This window comes from Sinocyclocheilus anshuiensis, unplaced genomic scaffold (assembly GCF_001515605.1).
Source record: "Sinocyclocheilus anshuiensis isolate Anshui unplaced genomic scaffold, SAMN03320099.WGS_v1.1 scaffold4587, whole genome shotgun sequence".
NCBI lineage: Eukaryota > Metazoa > Chordata > Actinopteri > Cypriniformes > Cyprinidae > Sinocyclocheilus > Sinocyclocheilus anshuiensis.
The window spans coordinates 1-24,221 of record NW_015549935.1 but is presented as its reverse complement, the minus strand read 5'-3'; the positions used below and the strand labels follow the sequence as shown (position 1 = coordinate 24,221).

The 24,221-nt window shown below is 35.3% G+C and overlaps 2 protein-coding genes across 3 annotated transcripts; one reads left to right on the top strand and one right to left on the bottom strand.

The window, feature by feature from the left end:
- Nucleotides 1-999: 999 nt before the first annotated feature.
- Nucleotides 1,000-16,572, bottom strand: mcoln3b (mucolipin TRP cation channel 3b). 2 transcript variants are annotated; one of them, XM_016450397.1, is made up of 15 exons: nt 16,412-16,572; nt 15,010-15,038; nt 14,719-14,936; nt 14,458-14,625; nt 12,873-13,026; nt 12,712-12,790; nt 12,489-12,585; nt 11,389-11,488; nt 9,979-10,091; nt 9,152-9,301; nt 8,072-8,173; nt 5,922-6,044; nt 4,181-4,387; nt 2,533-2,669; nt 1,001-1,396 (listed from the first exon to the last, which is right to left on the bottom strand). In XM_016450397.1, the coding sequence occupies exons 3-15, from the start codon at nt 14,932-14,934 to the stop codon at nt 1,366-1,368; spliced, it is 1,677 nt and encodes a 558-aa protein (XP_016305883.1). In that variant the 5' UTR covers nt 14,935-14,936; nt 15,010-15,038; nt 16,412-16,572; the 3' UTR covers nt 1,001-1,365. The 2 variants fall into 2 exon arrangements, with proteins under 2 accessions (XP_016305884.1, XP_016305883.1); XM_016450398.1 differs by lacking the exon at nt 15,010-15,038 and having other exon boundaries at nt 1,000-1,396.
- Nucleotides 16,462-23,608, top strand: LOC107660959 (WD repeat-containing protein 63-like; the record flags this gene model as incomplete). Its single annotated transcript, XM_016450399.1, has 9 exons — nt 16,462-16,769; nt 17,464-17,517; nt 17,624-17,677; nt 20,625-20,809; nt 20,958-21,026; nt 22,632-22,787; nt 22,877-23,076; nt 23,171-23,287; nt 23,418-23,608. Coding segments are annotated over exons 1-9 (1,318 nt in total), but the record flags the coding sequence as incomplete, so codon positions are not given.
- Nucleotides 23,609-24,221: the final 613 nt, after the last annotated feature.

Genomic DNA, 24,221 nt, shown 5'->3' with positions numbered 1-24,221 from the left:
AATTCAGTATGAACACATAGCCTAATGGTACACAACTTATAAAATATCATGTTTTAATTATTTTAAACTTTTATTTTTTTACTGTATGAGCCTCATTTGATTGGCTACAAGAAGGTGGTGGCCCCGCCCTCCCCCTCGCAACAGTTAGTTTTGTACACATACAGATTGGTTCTATGCAGTCAATCCGTTTTGCAGTTCTTTAAACGGTTGTTTTCGCTTGCAAATCACTGTTCACAGGCTTGCAGTGCTTTTGACCGTCTTTTGTTGAAAAAAACATTTTTGCCCAATATCATATTAATGTCATTTTCACTGTGTTTTGTATGTAAAATGAGTGTTACCTTGGCTTTATTTAAAAAGTTATTTTACACATTTATTTTTTAATCCATTTTCAAATTATTTCAAATTTCTTAAATATTAAATCAAATAAAATTATATCGGCCACCCTGCTTTCCAAGTTATCGGCATCGACATCGGCTGTCAAAAAAAACCTATATCGGTCGACCACTAATTAGTATTACTCCTTTCTTCCTACTACGTCTCATCTTATGTTGACTTAACTGATGATACTCTAAAATGACCATGATCAATACAATTTTATAAAGCGGAGAGTTCTGGTCCTTGATTCTGATTGCCTTAGCTGTTATAAATTCACTGTAAACCACGGCTTCTTGGGGCTTATTGCTTTAATAGAGACAGACAGACAACAAACCATGTATATTCTAATTCTTTAGAACATACTTTCTTCATGCCTCTATAAACAATCCGCTGCATAACTTACACTAACCTTACTCGTCTACTTTTTTCCCCTTTAAGAACTTGCCACAACGTAAACAGGTAGTTTGGTCACATTTCAATCACTTGGTCTCACTAGCAGTTAAGCAACATGTTGCTAGTATAAACTCATTACTGTACACTGTATTTCTCTCAAGTCAAGAGCTCAACAATAAAACACGACTACCGCAAACTTCTCTTAATCAAGCAAAAGGTGCTTTTATCTACACAAACAACAATATAATACATTGATAACAGTAAGACCAGCTCCAAATATATTTCAATAAAAACAAACAGCTGAATGTTACAAGGTGATATGCGAATTCAGTAGGAAATAACTGCTTTCAAACAGGTGTCTTTGCCCACTAGTACAACTTCATCTACTTATAATTGCATGTCAACAAACTACTTCTAATACAAAATACTATACATCTTCTTTCCTAAATGCCTTTCTCAGCATATAAGCATATAATCTACTCTGCCGTTTCTCTTTTGTATATTTATATACACTTCATCTCCAAACAAACACATATTCTCACTTTCAATCCAAACTTACATACATGCCACTCATCCCAATCACAGAAGACTTCATGTTCAGTCTGTGTCCTCATCAGAGCCGTGTGTCCTGCAGCACAAACACACCAACATGACATTAAAACAGGGAAAAAAAGTACAACACAGCTACACAATATATAAAGACAGAAAGACAAATAATTAATACATCAATAAATAAATAAGTCAAAAAATACACAAATATATCAATACATAAATCAATAAATGGACGGACAGACAGACAGAGATAGACAGAGATAGATAGATAGACAGACAGACAGACAGACAGACAGACAGACAGAGATAGATCGAGACAGACAGACAGATAGATAGATAGATAGAGACATAGCTACACAATATATAAAGACAGAAAGACAAATAATTAATACATCAATAAATAAATAAGTCAAAAAATACACAAATATATCAATACATAAATCAATAAATGGACGGACAGACAGACAGAGATAGACAGAGATAGATAGATAGACAGACAGAGACAGACAGACAGACAGAGATAGATAGATCGAGACAGACAGACAGACAGACAGATAGATAGAGACACAGCTACACAATATATAAAGACAGAAAGACAAATAATTAATCATCAATAAATAAATCAGTCAAAAAATACACAAATATATCAATACATAAATCAATAAATGGATAGACAGACAGACAGACACAGCTACACAATATATAAAGACAGAAAGACATAATTAATACATCAATAAATAAATCAGTCAAAAAATACACAAATATATCAATACATAAATCAATAAATGGATAGACAGACAGACAGACACAGCTACACAATATATAAAGACAGAAAGACATAATTAATACATCAATAAATAAATCAGTCAAAAAATACACAAATATATCAATACATAAATCGATAAATGGATAGACAGACAGATAGATTTTTTTCCCTTTTTACTTTACAAACACCTAAGAGCTACATTTTCCCACAACATTCATATTTGAAATTATCTGACACAACAACAAACAAACAAACAAAAATTGTATACTCTTTCTGAAAGTAAATGGCTAATTTTGCCCTTCCTATTCCCAAATCAACACACCTGAACACAAATCTACGTCAATTTGCAGCTACAACTGACATTCACACACTGATTATTCATGAAAAGATTTCTGGCATATAACTAATGCATTCACGATGTGTGTATTTATGTGTGGTCTGCTGACCTGCGTGAGCAGCAGCACATCAGACATCCACCGCTGCTGCTCTCATCCGCACTGAAGCAGCCCGATTCTGGAGGATCTTTACACTGCATGATGAACGCCTGCAGATCCGACACGGGCTCCCCATCCAGCTGCTGATGCTGAGACACACAGACACACACAACATCATGTCACTCTTTAGAACTGGTCATGGCATTCTAAATTGCATGCATTGCAAAAAATCTCTTCCTCAGCTTTTTTGATATCCAATATAAATATTTAAACATCCTTAAATCACATGCAAATGAAAAATGTCTTGGAAAAAATTTACACATTTAGCTGGTCTGTGCTAAAAACATCAACACATATCTGTCAATGGGGAATAAAATAATTATTTGCCCTTTCAACTACTTTTTTTTTAATTACATTTTAGACATGTATATAAATATACTGAGGAACAGGACAAATTACAAGAATATCACACTGCAAAATGTATTAAAAGGTCACAAATCTGTCAATTTTATAACAAATTAATGGAAAATGCTTGTAGGTTGTACTTTCAAATACAACTCATTTTACACATTTACATTTAGAGAATATAATGATGTATTGTGTTCCCTTCAGTTTGAAAAATGTCTCTAAAAACATTACAGTAGCCAACATTTGAAGTGGATCATCAAAAAAAAAAGTTCAAAGTTCTCCTAAGACAAGAACTCATTTAGGTTTTAGGACAACCTTGATGAAAGGTTTTGATCCACTTCAGATGTTGACTAGTGTACATTCAGCTTCACCAAACATGCAGAAACCCTGTTTGAAACAATTCACACTTACAAATTCCTAGTAAATTTCACTAGGCCTATTCGTTAAAAAGCAGCAGCAACACATTGCATTAAACATGACATTTTGACATTGAAAGACGTAAATACTTTCATTTACATACCATATATATATATATATATATATATATATATATATATGGTGTTTATAATGTTTGTAAATATTTTGCTTTACCGGCATTTTAGCACATTATTTCTGAATGTAGCCTAATAATAAAATGCGACGTTAGCCTACGCGACTTATGTTGTTTTTTATTTCCATCTCAAAATGCAATTTTATACGAGTAGCATTTTTTTCCACAATGCAGCAAACATTTTTAAATATCTTAAAAAATACTTTAATGTCTTTAAAGCGTTAACAGATTTTTTTTTTTTTGTTTAGTAGCCTATAATTTGGCCAAAATCTAGAAAAGATGATGCTGTATTGGCTGTGATTAAGCGCAGTGGGTTAAGATACTAAAATTATTTTTCTTTTCTGTTTTTGAGTAGAAAACGCTGTACTTTATTATTATTATTATTAGGCTATTATTATTATTATAGGCAAAGAAACATTTTAAAAATAACGTTATTAACCGTTATTTTTTCTAGGCAAACCAGTTTCGGAACGATAATACTAAAGAGGAACGCAGGAACAGAAACGTTAAAATATCGATTCTGCTCTGAGTGAACTGATTTGATTTTGTTTTTTTCGTTTTCAAGCCCTGGCAGCAACACTTCACACACAGTCCAGCAAGCTCAATAAACTTTGATCGCATCTCATGAACAGGTTACAGTAAAACACAGCATCATTCCAGCACACAAGCGAGTGTGATGTGTGTGTTTCTCTCCTCTCTCACCTTGATGGTATCGTACGTGTCGGTGATGAGCGTGATGAACAGACTGAGCACCATGTAGATGAACAGAGACACAAACGTGTAGAGATACAGGCGGCTGAAGAGCCACACCACGTCACTCTTCTGCTGCATGTTCTTGAAGGTGGCGAACATGTCGTCGCCGTTGATGAGGGAAAACAGACTCTCGGAAACTACGTTCAGCGTCCGGAACTGAGGGACAACACAGACATACAGCTGTCATGCATTTCCCATTCCACACAGGAAATGATGTACACTTTCCGGTAACACTTTATTTTAAGGTGTCCTTGTTACACGTTACTTGTACTTACTATTATAATAACAATGAATTATGCATAATTACATGCAAGTAACCCTAAGGTCAAACCTTATAATCCTAAACCTAACCATGTAGTAAGTACATGTAGTTAATTCATATTACTCCGTACTTAAATGTATAAATTCTTTTTACCATTCCTTATTATATAATAAATTACTATACATTATATAGTATTATACTATTTATTTAGAACTATTTTGAATTAATTTTAATTTTCAGTTTCACTAATTTTGGATTTTTTTTTTAATTCAACAATACTTTTTTATTTTGCCATTTTTATTCTTATATATATATATATATATATATATATAATTAATACTACCAATTTAAGATTTTTCCCCTTTATTTATTTATTTATACTTCTATTATTTTAATTATTTGCCAACGCAACATTTTATAGAAGCCCAATTCTGCCACAGGATCAAAATTACAACATTTTATTCCCCTTTTTTACTCAATTCCAAGTGTATATCTTTCAATTCAGAATTTTTTCTATGAACTGCAACTTTGTTTCTCTAATTTTTAGGTTTATATCTTTTATCTATTTATTTTTTTCTTCCTTTGATTTGTGAGATATACACTTGCAATTGCAAATTTATAAGTCAAAACTGCAAGATACAAAGTCTCAATTCCAAGAAAAGTCATAATTGTGAGATGTAAACTCGCATTTAACTTAAAGAAAAAAGGAGACATTTTTATGGAAGCTTGTTTCTGCCATGGAATACATTTTTTTTTAAGTTTTCCATCATATATTTCTATTTTTTATTCAATTTCAATGAACAACAACAGTTATGAATAGTTTTACTTTTACTTTACAATAATAACACTGATCTTAATGATTTGGGATTTTCTGTAAGATAATTATTCACTACCTAATAGTATGAAGTTAATAATACATAATTAATATTGATTGTGAGAGTTACACATCTGTACTGTTTACCATGCATCAGATTTACACATTCTCCTGATTGAAACAGTAAGTATCTACATTAATATTATGTTATGATTTCATTTATAATTTTTAGAAATGACACCAGATGTTCATGTTATCTTGTGTTACAGATGTTATTTTCAGCGTCGACAGCAGACAGTAAAACCACACTACGATTTATCCTGAACTAAGATAGCATTAAAATAATGCACATTTGTTCGGATAAACAACTGAAACATGCTTCAAATATTGAAGAGCTTATCTTAAAACCTCTTGAGGTCTGTAAATAATATAAATACATTTATAGTCTAAGTCCATAAGATAAATGAAATACATTTTAAACACAGTTACAGTTGAAACAATTATTTTCAGTGTGCAAATTTTTATTCATTTTAATGTGCAAGTAAATAAATAAAACATTAAATAAATAATGAATAGCATGACTTCTATAATGGTGTAGTGAAGTGGTGACGTGCCTTGGTGTGGTAGGGTCCCAGTACGATCCATCCACAGAAACAGTAGCCGAGGTAAATCATGGCAGCACAGCAGGTGAAGCGGATGACGTTCGGTAACGCCGCTCGCAGAGTGATGATGAGAATCTGAGCAGAGGAAATAAAACACAGCCACTTACACGTTACAGTCAACAGAGGGCAAAAACGCTCAAAACAAAACTGTTGTTCTTTCTCAGTATTTGTCGTCTTGTTATCCAGTGAAATGTCTAAAGACTCTAAAGTCAACACACATTTACTTGAGAAACAAACTGAAAAATAAGTCTTATTTTCTGTGAATTTAATCAAAATGCAGTTTTCGATTACAATAAGAACATATCTGCCCATGGGGTTCAGAAAAATCAACTTAATTCAAAGGGAAAACAACTTTTCATTGCCTATTGATACCTAATTTTCTCTGAAAACAGTAATTAATCTATCTTCATTTTGCATCTCAAGTAAATATATCTTGATTTAAAGGGATAGTTCACCCAAAAATGAAAATGTTATGTTTATCTGCTTACCCCCAGGGCATCCAAGATGTAGGTGACTTTGTTTCTTCAGTAGAACACAAACGAAGATTTTGAACTCAAACCGTTGCAGTCTGTCAGTCATATAATGGAGGTGAATGGGAATCACGGCTTTGAGAGTCAAAAAAACATACACAAACAAAACCAAATTAAACCCTGCGGCTCGTGACGATACATTGATGTGTAAAGACACGAAATGATCGGTCTGTGCAAGAAACTGAACAGTATTTATATCGTTTTTTACCTCTGATTCACGCAATGTCTGAACTGTCTTCAACAGACGGCGCGTGACGCGACTTCTTCTTCTTGCTTTACAGCAGATTGCAGACTTATAAGTGCATTACCGCCACCTATCTCTCAAATGGACCATTGACACTCCTAATTGAGATTGTAGATAGAGTGTCAATGGTCCATTTGAGGGATTTACCCACAGGGTTTAATTTGGTTTTGTTTGTGCATGTTTTTTTGACTCTCAAAGCCGTGATTCCCATTCACCTCCATTATATGACTGACAGACTGCAACGGTTTGAGTTAAAAATCTCTGTTTGTGTTCTACTGAAGAAACGAAGTCACCTACATCTTGGATGCCCTGGGGGTAAGCAGATACACATCAAATTTTGATTTTTGGGTGAACTATCGCTTTAAGGATGTTTAGATATTTCTACTGGAAAACAAGTCCAAAACACTGCTCCCATTTAAGGCCTTTTTAACACCCACAGAAACCCTCCAAAACTACATCTGCTTTTGCTTGAGAAATGGACAGAAATAATTAATTTCTATAGCTAAATAACAATAATTTCTTTATGTAAAAATTACAAATTATATAAAAAACTAAAATACAATAAAAAAAATAAATCACAAAATAAATTATTAAATATTCACCTCTATATGCAACTATATGTATATACATATAACTATATGTAACTAACTTACTAATATTTCAAATTATTTAGCAGTTTGGCAAAGATACTACAAATGTTTTGCACTAAAAAAAAACAATTATAGTAATTCAGATGTGATGTGAACACACTATAACTCAGTAGATGTTCACATTTTTTTTTTCAATCTCATATGTTTCTTAATATGTGACCCTGGAGCACAAACCAGTCTTAAGTCGCTTGGGTATATTTTTAGCAATAGCCAAAAAAACATTGTATGAGTCAAAATGATCGATTTGTCTTTTATGCCAAAAATCATTAGGATATTAAGTAAACATCATGTTCCATGAAGATATTTGGTAAATTTCCTACTGTAAATATATTAAAACTTGATTAGTAATATGCATTGCTAAGAACTTCATTTGGACAACTTTAAAGATGATTTTCTCAATATTTTGATTTTTTTGCACCCTCAGATTCCAGATTTTCAAATAGTTGTATCTCGGCCAAATATTGTCCTATCCTAACAAACCATACATCAATGGAAAGCTTATTTATTCAGATGCGGCATAAAACTCCATTTTAAAAAATTGGCCCTTATGACTGGTTTTGTTGACCAGGGTCACATATAATACTCAATCAAATGATGGATTTCAGAGCTCATGTTGTAGAAGCATGTGTAACTCGCTCTTGCTGGACTCAGATGTGATTAGTGAGAGCGTTGTCGTACGTTGTATTTTTTGAAGTAGCCCATGTAGCGTAAGACGCCGATCCAGGCGAGCATGGTGCCGGTGCCTAGCAGGATACTGCACAGATCGTAACTCGCCACGGCCTGAGAGACCACAGAGACAGAGCCCAACAACTGACACAAACACCATAAAAGAGTAATTTCACTGAACTAAAATCAGCCATAGCAGGACTGATGCCTTTAGCAAATCTTAGAAGCCAAATCTTCAGACTGCTTATGTATTATTTTCAAATATTGTGACTATTTCTTAATGTCTATTTGATTTGAACTATTACAACAAAACTGTATTTTATAAATATGCTATATGACATATTAATATTATACGGATACACTACCATTCAAACATTTGGGGTGAGTAAGAATTTTTTTTAAAAATAATGTTTTTTTTTTGTTTTTTTTGGCAAGAACACAAGAAAATTATTTATCAAGGATGCATTAAATTGATTGGAAGTGGCAGTAAAGACATTTATAATGTTACAAAGGGTTTCTGTTTCAAATAAATGCTGTTCTTTCTAACTTTCTATTCATATGTGACTCCTGAAAAATAAAAAGTATCACAGTTTCCACAAAAATATTGGGCAGCACAACTGTTTTCGACATTGATAATCATAAATGTTTCTTGAGCAGCATATCAGCATATTAGAATGATTTCTGAAGGATCATGTGACACTGAAGACTGGAGTAATGATGCTGAAAATACAGCTGCACATCAGAGAAATAAATTGCAGTTTCACATATATTCACATAGAAAACAGCTGTTTTAAATAGTAAAAATATTTCACAATTTTACTGTATTTTTGATTAAATAAATGCAGCCCTGGTGAGCAGAGGAGACTTCTTTTGAAAACATTAAAAAATCTTATAGACTTCAAACTGTTGATGGTTGTGTATGCACAGATACATGACCAACAGAGGGCACTAACTGACATTGTATCTACATCTTTACACGTTTATTTAACCGGAAAAAATGATATGTGCTCAATTATGACTATAATTCCCATATTACAGTACTGTGATGTTCCACACTTTTACACAGCAATAATCTGCTGATTTCACTCTCACCTTCAGCTGGATGATGATCTTCAGCAGAGAGCCTGTGATGGTCAGAACGTCACTAACGATGATGAGGATGTACCAGCCGTTAATGAACTCCATGCGGTCGGAGAAGGACACGCGTTTGCCATAATGAATGGAGAAGAATTCTCTATATTCCTGCAGAATGGATCGACATTAAAGCAATCAGATTTTCAAAATGCATTTATTCAAATTACTTAGAATCCACATAAATACGTTAATTATGAAAACAATTATATTTATTTAGTTAACAAGTATGAACAAGGTCACAATATGTCGTGGAACAAGCAATACTCAATTAGTCAAAATGATTGAAACAAACTGGATTTAATGATGATAAATATATAAAGCAGGTTATTGTGTATTTAAAACATATTCAGTTTATTAGTACTACTAGAGAAATCTGACCAGTTTCATTTACGTATGTCTGACAAACATGCGTCACATTAAATGTATTCGTTTCTGTTAAAACTGTGTAACCCAAATGCATGGAAACTAAATGCAATTCAAATACATAGTCTAAATCTTAACTTTAGGCCTCAATATTTTTTTTCAGTGTGCCTTATATTCAAAGCTACTCACAGAAAACATCACATGACTTCAGAGGACTAGGAATATAAACTTTTATAGCTTGTTTTGGAACTTGACCGTATAAATCCCCTTCCACTTTCATTGTATTGAAAACAGCAGCTTAGACATTCCAACAGGTTTTTTTGTGTGCAACAGTGAAAAAAGTTTTTTTTTTTTTCATCTAAATCATTAATTGCACAAACCTCACCAAACCAACGAGCACAGCACAGCACACATAAACTCACAAACTGCAGCTGAACTCCAGCTTTGACCGAGCGCATGCAGAGCAGCAGCGACAGCACGAGAATCAGAATAACCATCACGTCAAACAGAACCAGCATGTACATGCTCCTCGGGGCTACAGAAAAAAAAAACTGAATGCTTCATGTTAATCTTCAGTGAATCTTTTTTTAAGACAAGAGACTACAAGGAAAACCATTTTTTCTCATGCACTGGTCAGTTATGTCATGTTGGGCTATTTGGCTTTTCATAACATGTCTTCTTTTAGACAGGCATCCTAAATATACATTTATACATTTAAATATACATTTTTGTCTAAATGAATAAATGTATATTTATGTTTACATTTAAGTGTTTATTTTATTCCACTTTATCTATCTGCGTTTGTACATTTCAATTACAATACATATGTTTAAAGGATTTTCTCCACTTCAGCAGCACTTACATACACCATAATATAGAGAGGAATAAAACTGTAAAGTTTGAAGGATTTTACTGAGGGGTTTGTTCATATATCATTCATCTGGTTCTCTTTTTACACTATCTATTTGCATCTGTAGATTTCAATTACAATACATATCTTTAAAGGTTTTTTCTCCACTTCAGCAGCACTTACATACACCAAACTTTACAGTTTTATTCCTCTCTATATTATGAAGGATTTTACTGAGGGGTTTGTTCATATATCATTCACAATGATTTATATAATATTTTATTCCTAAAAACATTGTGAACGTATTTTTCTGGCCGTTGACAGTATTTTCTTATTTATGGAGTGATAAAAAGAGAAATCCAAATTCCCTTCTATAAAAACCTTTAACTCTAATACGTCAACAAAATCAAACAAGAATTTAGAACCTGGCTTTAACCGATGATCAGATTTATCTTCTGGAATTTTATGCAGTTTAGTGAATATTTAATTAAATAATGCCTCGTTTGCATATGTATTTAAATATAACATTTCAGAAAACTTGTAATACAAAAAATGTTTGCAATTCTTAAAGTAATCAATCAGCTGGAGAAGTAGATGATATTTATTTGTTGCATTTTTTACACTATTCACCTGTGCTGTCTTGCATTAAGATCACAATGCTATTAGTCAGATTTCTGATCACAATCAAATACATTTTTCATTACACTTGTTTGGTTGGAGCGAATGTTCATTTTTGTCACGTTAAATCACAAGCTCTTTAACTCTTTCCATCCTGTTCATTTTCTTGTCATTATGTAAATCAAGTCATGATTATTAAAGCAGAAGCATCTTGACCGAAGCACATTTCTGCAAGTCTGCTATAGAATGGTTTATAGAAATACTTCCTTAAATGACAACACGCATACTCATTTATTAAAAGTAAAAGATTAAGGGTTTTGCACAACAGAAATTACTCTTAGAGGGACTCATGAGAAACACTCACATGCTCCAGTCACGCTCCAGTCTCTGCATTCATAGATGTGCACGTCATTGTCCAGGTCGATCGTGATTCTACCGCTGTGGGCCTTGTTGTCAAAGGTGATCTGCTCATGGAAATAAAACAAAAAAAAAAACTATAATTTATAGCTTTATCTTTGACTTTTGCCTGTCACTTTATCTGACACTACCAGTCAGAAGCTTGGGGTCTGTAAGGTTTGATGTTTCTAAAAGAAGCCTCTTCTGCTCACCAAGGCTGCATCTTTTTGATCAAAAATACAGTAAAACAGTAATATTGTGAAATATTATTACAATTTAAATGAGCTGTTTTCTGTGTGAATATATATTAAAATGTAATTTATTCCTGAGATCAAAGCTGAATTTTCAGCATCATTACTCCAGTCTTCAGCGTCACATGATCCTTCAGAAATCATTCTAATATGCTGCTCAAGAATAATAATTTTAAAAAAAATTATCAAGGATGCATTAAATTGATTGGAAGTGGCAGTAAAGACCTTTACAATGTTTCAAAAGATTTCTATTTCAAATAAATGCTGTTCTTTTGAACTTTCTATTCATCTGTGAATCCTGAAAAATAAAATGTTTCACCGTTTCCACAAAAATATTGGGCAGCACGACTGTTTTCAACATTGATAATAATCAGAAATGTTTCTTGAGCAGCAAATCAGCATATTAGAATGATTTCTGAAGATCATGTGACACTGAAGACTGGAGTAATGATGCTGGAAATTCAGCTGCGCATCACAGGCATAAATTACAGTTTAACAGATAATCACATAGAAAACAGCTGTTTTATATTGTAACAACAGTTCTCAATTATAACAACATTTTTTGATCAAATAAATGTAGCTTTGGTGAGCAGAAGATACTTCTTTGAAAAACATTACAAAATTGTAATTCCAAACATTTGACCGGTCAAGTCATGAGAGGGTCATGATCACGTGTTCAGCCAGGGAAAAAACCTGCAAACTTTTCCAGCTGAGAATCCTTCCCTTTTCATCCCACTCATAGGTTTAAAAATATAAGAGGAAATGGAAACAACTGTCATAGATGACCCATAATGCACTGAAAAGTCATGTGACATACCATAATGTCGAAGACATAACAGTCCGGAAGCTCGTGATACTCAACCGTCTCCAGGTTAATGGCTTTCAGAGTGAAATTTACAGTCACTGTCAATAACCTGAAGAACACAAACTGATTCAACAAGATACAGAAAAGGTCTCTCTACAATGTTACGTGCAATATTTACATTGCTTAGTTATTATTTGTGTCACACAACATACAGTATATGATATATAGGACACACCTCTCAAAGTGCAGAGTAAAGTTCAGCGGGTTTGTTGTTAAAGTTGAGAAGGGAGGTACTGGGTAAATCTGCCAACACTCTGAAAGAAAGCAACACAAGATCAGATGTGCAGCGCCACTGCGAAGCCAAGGTTTTCTGTCATCATGACACACATACGTCACCTTCATCCACCTGAGCATCAATGTCAAAGGTCTCGTTGGCTGGTGAGATGCTGCCGTTGCGGTAGAACTGCTGGCAGATGGTGAGCGGAGTGTAAACATCACCTTCCTTCTCATATTGATGGTTGCCCACCGTTATGCTTGGCAACATCAGAAACTGAGGCAAAATATTTCTTGTGAGGCCTTTTCTGAACGGTTTGTGTTTTTTGGAGAAACTTTGAAAGGCCAGTTTGAAGATACATATCTTTAGCCTTGACATCAAGTATCTACATATATGTATCTAAGGATCTACACATGATAAAAAAATGGCATGATATGTATCATTTATATACCATATAACATGTCACCCGTCCCCTCTGTGGGACGCCTAAATTTACTTCACTATATTACAATTAAATCCTAATCTAATCATGACAAACTATATACCGTTGGAAAGGTCTAAGACTCCTAAATAGATATTTTACCAATGTTTTTGTTAAAAATTATGTAGGAAAAGTAATAGATTAATTTATGACAAGAGTGCACCTCAGAAATCTACATCGTAACAGGAGTTCTGACCTTTGTCAAAAAAAGTCTTCTTTGTTGCCTTTTTCTCTATCACACTTTAGAAATCATCAGAAATTATATATAAATTGAAAACTTAAAATCTCAAAATGTATCATTTGAAACCCATTTTAAAATCAAACATTGCATTACCATGAAAATGGTACATCAATATCATGTTACAAAATGTTTTCGTTAATGAATTATAAAAATTTAAGTTTGGATCGTGCACTTTCATGTCTATGTTCAAAAATGTGAGTGACAGTTAAGGGGTTAATATACACTTGTGCAATTTATAATGTTCTTTTGTACACCTTTGAATATAAATATTTATATACATTTTTGCATCTTTTGTGCACTTTTAAAAATAACTATTTATATAGCATGACATTTAAAATACATTTTGCATATTTTTGCACTTTTACATTTAAATATTTAGATAGATTTTTGCATATTTTGTTCACTTTTAAATATAAATATTAATGCACATTTCGCATCTTTGGTGCATGATTTAATAAAAACATTTAGGTGTGACATGCAATGCAATGCAAAAAAAAAATATTTTCGAAGTTGTAAATAAAACAAAGATAATTGGAACACAATTCTACAAGAAAATTCTATTTCGCTCTTTTTACTTCAGGTGTGCGGTCTCTTTGTAATTATTTGTAAAATTTACTAGAAATTTTTAAGCAAAAATGGTTTCAAGGTAAATCCTACACCAGTTTTTTTTTTAAATGCATTGTTTAAATGCATTTTTGTGCATTTATAAACAAATATATATAAAATACATTTTTAAAATACATTTTTGCATCTTAAGTGTATTGTAAATGTAAATATTTATATACACCTTTTAATCACATTTATGCAATTTAATCAAATGCTTTGTGCACTTTTAGATATAATTGGTTATATATGGAATATGCAATTTAAAATACACTTCTGCAAAGTATATTTGGAGGCTGGTTACTCTTCTACCAGGTCACCAGGAAACCATGAGTTTCAGAAGAAAGATCTCAGATCAATCACACGTCATCTGAACACTCACCTGCTTCACGGTGTAGGCGATGTGCGCGTAGACGTCGTGCTGCGTGTAAACGGAGTAAGTGTCGGTGCTGCTGTCGATGAAGCTCTTCAGGAACAGATTCCTGAACGCCATCAGATTCTCCTCCTTAAACTGAACCACCATCTGATTACTGAGACCAAACAACACCAGCTACACACACAAAGAGAGAGCAGTCTGAATTTCACCAATTTATTCTGTTTCGACCAACATTTCTGGCTGTAATTCCTCCTCCTGTGGTGATACCTGAATGGTGACCACAGCGATTTTGACGATCTGCAGTATCAGTTTCCAGGGTTTTCTTCCGCGAGCTTTGTACTTGTCACAGGGGTTCATGAAGAAATACTTGAGCTTCCTCCTGAACTTCTCCTGCTCCTGGTGAGCGTGGGATTCGGACCAGTGGACGGCTCTGTTGCCGTTGGGATCGTTTATGCATAAATAGGCCTCACTGGAGTCGTCCATGTCTGAAAAACCAACACAATCATCTGCCTTAAAACCCATCATTCACATTTATCAGTTTAGGAGATATATTCTTACCGTAGGAAACTTGTCTGTATGCTTGGAATCTAAGATTGAAGTGAGGATGGATCAGGGTTATTATAGTTAAAAGTTAAAACTTACAGTACTAAAATTAACAGAAATCTATTCTAAATTAATCTAAATTAAAAAAGGAGAAAAAAAAAACTCAATAAAATTACTAAAGCAAAATGACAGTGGAAACATAAAATGTGAAAAGTGTATCAGTTATACTAAAATACTATTCTCAGCAGCCCTAAAGTGTATTCATCTATCTTTTTTTTTTTATATATATTTAAAATAATTTTATTAGAGGTCTATTTCATAACTCGTGTGTCTTAAGTTTTTATGTATTCTATAAGATCATTTACAGTGTTACATTAATATTTTGTGCATTATTTACAGCAGCTTTTGCATTTAATTTGCTTTTATAGGTCCTTTTTTTTTTTTTTTTTACATTTCGCCTTTATAGGCCATTAAACTGATTGCACTCAAGTATTTTGGCATAAATTCATAACCCAATCTTCATTTTATATATGGTTAGAAAAAAGTTCAGTAACACAAAAGTACAAAAGCCTTTGAAAATCAATTCCACACACACACACACATATATATATATACATACATACTAGTCAACATTTGAAGTGGATCAAAACCTTTCATCAAAGTTGTCCTAAAACAAAATGCGCTCTTGTCTTAGGACAACTTTGATGAACTTTTTTGATTTGTGTTATATTTAATTTATTATATTTACTTATTATTAAATATGTTATATTTATGTTTCATCTGGCATACATCAAAATATATGATGAAATGTTCTGCATTATTTTCATAAAATATACACTATAGACTATGTTTTTAAAGGTAATAGCATAAATGTTTTTATGCTGTTAGTTACATGTGGCTAAAAACTAAATGCATCTGGCATTATGCCTATTTTTAAATGGCTACAAAAGAAAAACTCTCATAAAGCAAAAAAAAAAATACCCTTGAAAATCAAAATCAGGATGCAAATATTCAATAATGTGTTTCTGTGAAGAGAGAGGCTCCTGACAGTATTAATAGAGAAATCAAAGACGTGCAGTAATGTGGCTCTTCCACTTGTCAAAGGCTGATGGACTGAATCCAGATCATGAATTGATCCACATTCCTGACTGTAATTCTGTTCTGTCACATGACTCTCACGTGACTCCATCACACCTGTGCCATCACAAACTACAATTACACCTTGTGATGCCAGTTTCTCAAGGAAAACATGTTTTTCTCAAGCCTAAGGTGTTTTCTTATTTAAAGAGCATCTGATGTGTTTTATAATCGAACATCACCTGCAAAACCCAAACCTAATGCAGCTGTTCAATGTATTTTTGTCAGAAAGCTTAATAAAATCATAACAGCAGTATTGAAACACACATCAGTAACTCACCAGCAGGTCAAAATCATCAATTAGCTCTCAATCAGGAGCTTAAATCGGCATCAGAAGAGCACATTTATGTCTTTAATCCCAACTAACTTCCATAAAGTCCACAAACACATGAAGTCAATCCGAATTAAAGTGCATTTCAAATGGAAACTGTTGCGTTGTGTATCAGACGCGCTCTGTGCTGACAGTGAGCAGGTGAAGGGGGCGGGGCTAAGCGAGGATTGCGTGCGCGGGCTGTCAATCAAATTAATCCCCGCCTCTGAAACCAATAGCAACCGGATGTTTGGATACCGTTCACGCTGTTTAGTCGGAATAAAGTTGTTTTTTCTATATAACAACGCCATAAATCTCTTAATCAGAGGTAAGATTTGTGAATCATACTGAGATTATATATTAAAAACGTGAATACGGTTGTATGTGGAGCATTGGAATGGTTATGTTACAGTAGGACAGTTTTATATCTCGCTAACGTGTGTATTTACATATTTTAGGATTTTATCTGTATATTATACGCTTGAATTTAACTCCGCTTTGTGTTTAATGATTTTACGGTAGTTTATAAATAATGTTTGGGTTGCTTTTTTAAGATAATCTAGTAATCTGCGACTTTCCGTCATGTTAAAAATTAAAATATAAATAATAAGGATTAAAGTTACACATTTTAAAAGACTGTGAGATTCAACTGTTTGTCATGCTACTTTTCAACACCAGATGTCGCCCATGTATTTTTATTTTTTTTATATTTTTGGGTTGGATTCCAAATGAAACGTTCTCCATCTCAGCAATAAAAACTATTTTAAAAAAATGCATAATTAATTCTATTGAATTTGTAACCCAAATATGTGTTCATCTCAAATAAGGACTCAATAGAAAGTGATGTTGACAACCTTGAGCAAATTGCATTTGAAAAAAAAAAAGTCATTCAGCCTATTCCATGCATACAGTAACTTCACATACTGCAGAAAAAGAAAGAGTATGCTAGCTATTGCACACACAGACTCTGTTTCAGATGAATAGAGCCAATAATCTGAATTAAATCTCTTTTCCACCTGCAGACATGAGTTCAAAGAGACCCAAGAGCAAAGAGGCCCGTAAAATCAAGGGAAAAGGTACAGATATTCTGTCCAAATAAGCTTTAATCCTAATGTAACATTAAATCATTGCTCAGTATCCAAAGCATCTTCCCGGTTTCTAATGCCTTACATTTTCTTGCAGATAAAAAAAAGGAGAATAATTTTCCCACCGCAGATGAAGGTGCATCAGAACCTGGTAAGTGTCTCATATTGATCCTATAAGGGTCATATTTAGCGTTTGTTTGTTTGTAGCATTTTATTTTATTATCTCTGAAGACCACTTACAATGTCAATTGGGGTCTTTTGTACCACAATCAGTCATAATCAGATTCTCAGACCTGTTTAGAGCATCTCTGGATTGTTTCCAGCATGAATACACTCGTTCTTTTCCATTCATCCAGGAGCTGTGATCAGATTAAAGATACTGAGATACAAACGACATGTCTGGAGGCACGTAGCCAGACCTCCTTTCTCTCATCTTTTGTTCTCAGAGTCCAATTTCCTTACTTGTCCTACTCATACAACATACATACTTTTTAGTAGGCTACATATTAGTAGACTGGACTTGTTACCACATCATAAAAATGCATCTTGATATCCTTTTGTGTTTTGTTTGTGTTTGCATTGGGATAAAATCATTACCTGACCTCTTCTGGCCAGAACAAGCTACTGCATCATAACAAACTGCTTCTATCAGTGAAGTTAGGGCCCTAAACCCTCAGTGAAGTCTAACAGGGCTTGTTCAATATCCCAGACAGCTTCCTTTTCATGTTTTCTAAAGGGCACGTGTGTTCGGTTAGTAGAGAAAGTGCAATTATGTAATTATACAGGCTATAAAACCATATGAGTTTCCATTGCAGTAAAGCGCCAGCGGCTCCTCTGGATTAAATGACCTGAATGCTGTCGCTTGTATCAGATGTTAACGGCTACAACATGCTCAGCTGGTTCCTGTTGAGAGAGATTGTGTTGATGAGGTCTGGATTTCCCTCAGGTGTCCAAACCTGTGATGTCACACACACAAAATATAACATGTGAATAGATATAGTTGACCCAAAAAAGTTCACACTGCTTATTTTGTCCTTGTTGAATTTTGACAGCCCCAGTCACCATTCATTAGCATTGTATGCTGTGTGCCGGGTCTTACGTCCATTGGTAGTCTTTCAGGTTCAGTTACGTCACAAATAGCGCTCTGAAGGGAAGCTGATATCTCTGTTTGTATAACACACTCATTCAAGAGCACATCTGTAGGTAAAACACTGGACAAAACGGCTGAGAGCTTTTGGTCGTGTCATACCTGTAAGACAAAAAGGGTGAAAACCCTCAATGCAGGATACTGGAAATGTTCCAAATCATTTTAGGATACAGTGCTTAACCTCCCAATAATGTATTTGTAACTTAGCCTTTAAAACAAAGAAGTCTCAAATGAGATCACTTTAATATCAGTGCTAAGATTAAACAAAGAGCAACTGGAGAATTTCGCTGAGTCTCCACACCAAGTAGCCACCCACAGCACTCTAGCAACTGCATAGAAAGCCCCTGGCAACCATCTAAAGCACTCTAGCAACTGCATAGCAACCCCCTGGCAACCACCCAAAACACGTTAGTGGCTGCATAGCAACCCCCTGGCACCCACCCAAAACACTTTAGTGGCTGCATAGCAACCCCCTGGCAACCACCCACAACACTCTAGCAACTGCATAGAAACCCCCTGGCAACAACCCACAACACTCTAGCAACTGCATAGCACCCCCTAGCAACAACCTACAACACTCTAGCAAGTGCATAACAACCCCCTCTCAACAATCCACAACATTCTAGTAACTACATAGCAACCACCTGGCAACCACCCACAACACTCTAACGACTGCACAGCAACCCTCTGGCAACCACAACACTTTAGCAACTGCACAGAAATCCCCTGACAACCACTCACAACACACTAGCAAATGCATAGCAACCGTCTGGCAACCACCCAAAACACTTTAGTGGCTGCATAGCAACCCTCTGGCAACCACCCAAAACACTTTAGTGGCTGCATAGCGACCCCCTGGCAACCACCCACAACACTCTAGCAACTGCATAGAAACTACCTGGCAACAACCCACAACACTCTAGTAACTGCGCAGCAACCCCCTGGCAACCACCCAAAACACTTTAGTGGCTGCATAGCAACTCAGTGGCAACCACCCACAACACTCTAACGACTGCACAACAACCCTCTGGCAACCACAACACTTTAGCAACTGCACAGAAATCCCCTGACAACCACCCACAACACTCTAGCAAATGCATAGCAACTCCCTGGCAACCACCCACAACATTCTAGGAACTGCATAGCAACAACCTACAACACTCTAGCAACTGCATAGCAACTCCCTGGCAACCACCCACAAAATTCTAGTAACTACATACAAAGTCCCTTTCAAGGAAAGTCCGTTCACTCGGCAGCCATATTTGCAACGCCTCCGGGCATCTCAAACAATACCAAGTCCTATCTAAATGAATGGGGGAATCCTGAAATCTCAAAAACTGCTCGCTGAACTCGCGATTAAATTACATATTTCAAATCCGCAACAAAATCTGAAATGAACAGCCCCATGAATGTTGCTTCTTATGCTCAAATAGTGTTTAAAAAGCTTATTTTCAGGCTAGACCAGCCAATGCGCATGCGTAGTTCCAACGTGCTTATGACTGCGCATCGGCTGGTCCAGCCTCAGGTTTCTATGGGAACCGGAGCTTCTAACAGCCACTGCAGTGATTCAATGACTTTACCAATCAACGATTGGCTCTTTCATTTAGAAGGCGGGACTATCCCGCCATATTGCGCTTTGCAGTTTCTCCCATTCATAAGTATAGGAGTGAACCGTCTTTGTATTTCTATAGTCTTTGCTACATAGCAACCCTTTGGCAACCATCCACAACACTCTAGCAACCAAACTATGAAGCAACCCCCTGGCAACCACCCACAACACAACACTGCATAGCAACCCCCTGATAACCACTCATAACACTCTAGCAACAGCATAGAAACTCCCTCTCAACCAAACACAACATTCTAGCAACTGCATAGCAACACTCTGGCAACCACCCAAATTGTATATTCATTATTATATACCTGATCACAGTGACTCCACCCCTCACAGATCATCCCGACTACATCTTCCCACTGGTCCTGACCTCTGCCACACAGGAGCTGTTTGGTTGCCGGTCAGATGAGGATTTAACCGGAGAAAATCCTTACAAGCTGCTGAAAAAAGAAGACATCATACAGGACATGAAAACCAGAGCGTCCGTGTCTGACTTCAGCCCCATCAAACAATTAGTGCTGGTAAGATTCAGAAACACATTCTGAATCGATTCTTGAGCTGAAGAAGATTCAAACCTCGGCAGATGGAGCTGGTTTAGAGTAGCCTAGTGGTTAAAGATCTGTTTCAGAATGTTCAGACCCTGAAAGGAATTCTATTCATTTTCTGCAGGACTACCCTGAAGATGAACTTCTGCTGGTGTTCGACAGAGACTTCATATACGGACAGAGCTTCTATCTGGTGCTCACAGTCGAGGCCAAAGAAAAGAGGGATAGATAGATAGACAGACAGACAGACAGACAGACAGACAGATGGATAGATGATAAATAGATAAACAGACAGACAGACAGACAGATAAACAGACAGACAGATAGATAGATAGATAGATAGATAGATAGATAGATACGGACAGACAGACAGATAGACAGACAGACAGATGGATAGATGATAAATAGACAGATAGATAGATAGATAGATAGATAGATAGATACGGACAGACAGACAGATAGACAGACAGACAGATGGATAGATCATAAAAAATGCTAAAAAAAAAAAAAATGTAATCCACCTACCTATGTATGTGTGTACTGCTAATGCCTATATTATGGCCAGTGTTGGGAAGGTTACTTCAGAAATGTAGTAGGTTACAGATTACAAGTTATAGTTATCTAAAATGTAATAAGTAACTTTTTAGTTAATTCTGTTCTATAAAACAGTTACACAGCATCTTAATAATATCCTCTGAGAAATACCTTCAGTCTCCATGAAGCACATCCTAGTATTTCCTGTTTTTGAACACAATGCTTACTATCACTATGAGCTGAATCACTGACACACTTTACCACAAGCATCTGATACCCTTAACCTACAGCTACTGTTGTGGGGAAATGCTTTATTTAATAATTCATGGTCAAATTAATTGACACGGTTTTATACATTGGCAGTTCACTAGCATACATAGAATGTGGACTGGCATAAAATGGATTTAACATCCAGTTGTTTATAAGTGCCTTTTCTAAATGCAGTCAAACCCAACATTTATTCAGACACCTTCAACATTTCTCACACTATCACAGTTTATTCGCTATAGTTTAGAAAATGGTAATAAAATATGACAAGAACTCAGAGTTAAACTGTGTCAGAACAAATTCATCTCGATAATGCTGTCCTTCTGTTAGAGTCTTTGTACCCTGAGTCCGAAATTCTCGTCCAAAATTTTCGCACATTAAAAAATAAACACGATGTGATAAATCAATCACATTTACACAATGCCTCCGAAACTTTTATGCGCCATAAAAAATTCGGATCAGGTTCGATTTTCTGCGTTTTCGCATCCGTAGCAAGCCTTTTGATAGAAAAGGATCACGAAAAAACACATACGAAAATTTCGGACTCTGTGTGCAAGGACCTTTAGACTGTGTCACATATGAATTAGGTTGAATAGCTGTCAGCTGTTACATTTAAGTACACAATTAAATAATACCAATTTAGGTCCACCAATTACCAAGCAATGATTAATTTTGTTCAGTCTGTGGTGTAAAAAGGTTGCATTGGCAATTAAAGAAAAACACTTAAGCAAAACATGGTCAGGTCAAAGTGTCTGAATAATTTTTGGTCCCAAATTTGATAAATTTTACTGGTAGTCCACTGTATGAAGAATTTTTGGGTATAATATGTCACAATTTACTTTATTTTGCTATCCTCACTTACATAAATGAACTATAGTGTCCTGCACCAACTAGTAAAACATATATAAAAAATTATATCTGGTGTCTGAATAATTTTTGGTTTGACTGTAGATAGATAGACAGATAGATGTTAACCAGTGTTCAGTTGTGTTTGTAGCCTTTAGTACAGGGTGATGATGAAGAGCAGATAAAGCATGAAGAGGAGGAGGAGGAGGAGATGATCATACCAAAAACTCCAGAGTCTCACCCATGGATCTCTCTGGGAAGCGAGCAGGAGATCGAGGAAGAGTCAGTCACAGAGTCCAGACCCAGAGTAAGCCAGATGCATCATGGGATATTTATCAAAGCCATTCCTGATCTCATTTATGGGGCATAAGCTCACCTGTCTGTCTCTCTGTCCAGCTCAGGTATAAGATCTCTCCTCTGCTGCGGCGCTGTGGTGCTCCGGTGTGTTTCTCCGACCGCAGCGCTCTGGACGGGAAGGAGGGATTCATGGAGTGCCCGTCATACCAGGACAAGAGCTTCAGCATCAGAGAGATGGAGAGACACACGGCCATTCAGGCCTCCAGCGACACCAAACACTCATCCACTCAGACACTGTGGTACAAACACCTCTCAACTCTCTCTCTGAAGTTTGTTCTGAAAGTTTAGTTAGCAGATGGAACATATTTATATCCCATGATGCATGCATTACAGGAAGTACCCAAGGAACATGTGGACCCAGTACGAGTCCCGAAAGTTCGGCCCGGAGGAGAAAGAACATCACCTGCGATCAGAAAACCTGAAGAACTTCATCACATCTGTACTGATAAGGTAGGACGAGGAGAACGTGACATCTCTGAGGTCCCACAACTCACTTCATTAGTCCAACGCAATCGCTTTGTTACTACGTTAGCACGGTATTGTGTGTTAATGTATTCTGAACTCACCTGATGTCCCGCAGGTTTGAAATCTCCCTGCAGCAGAATCACATCACTGATGTTTTCTGTGACGACTGGACGGCACTGTGTGAGGAGGACGGCGCGCTGACGGGGAAAACAGAGACGCAGCTGAAGGAATATCAGTCCTTCATGGACCTTCACTTCAGCAAAGAGAAAACCATCAGCCACATCCACTGGCATCCCACCATCAGCGGTCAGCACGAGCTACACTGTGGACAAATTAGGATTAATATGTCATTTTAGTAAAAGTAAATAAGTAAGCAATCATAAATAAGTTTAATAAATAATTAAACAAAAATAAATAAATAAAATAGCCTTAGTACAAAATAAAATAAAATAATTAAAATGCAAAATAATATAAAACATCCATATCTACGGAGATGACATGCAAGAAAAAATAAATAAATCGTGGGCACGATTTAAAAATTCGTTCCCTTGATGTACTAAAACGTGCACACGATTACTATGTCGTTCGCTCGATTCGCTAAATCATGAGCACAATTTACTAATTTGTTCTCTCGATTTATAAATCGTGCGCACAATTTATAAATCGAGGGAACAAAACAGTAAATCGTGCACACGATTTAGCCTACTATTTTTTTCCTGAATGCCATGTGCGGGGCTCCATACATATCAGGAAAAAAACAGCCATAATGCAAAAACAAACAACAAAAAAATCCATAGTGCTATATAAAATTAAATAATTAAAATGTAATAAAATAAAATAGCCATATTGCAAACAATACAAATAAAAAAATAAAATATCTATAGCGCAAAATAAATTAAAACAGCCACTGTGCAAAAAA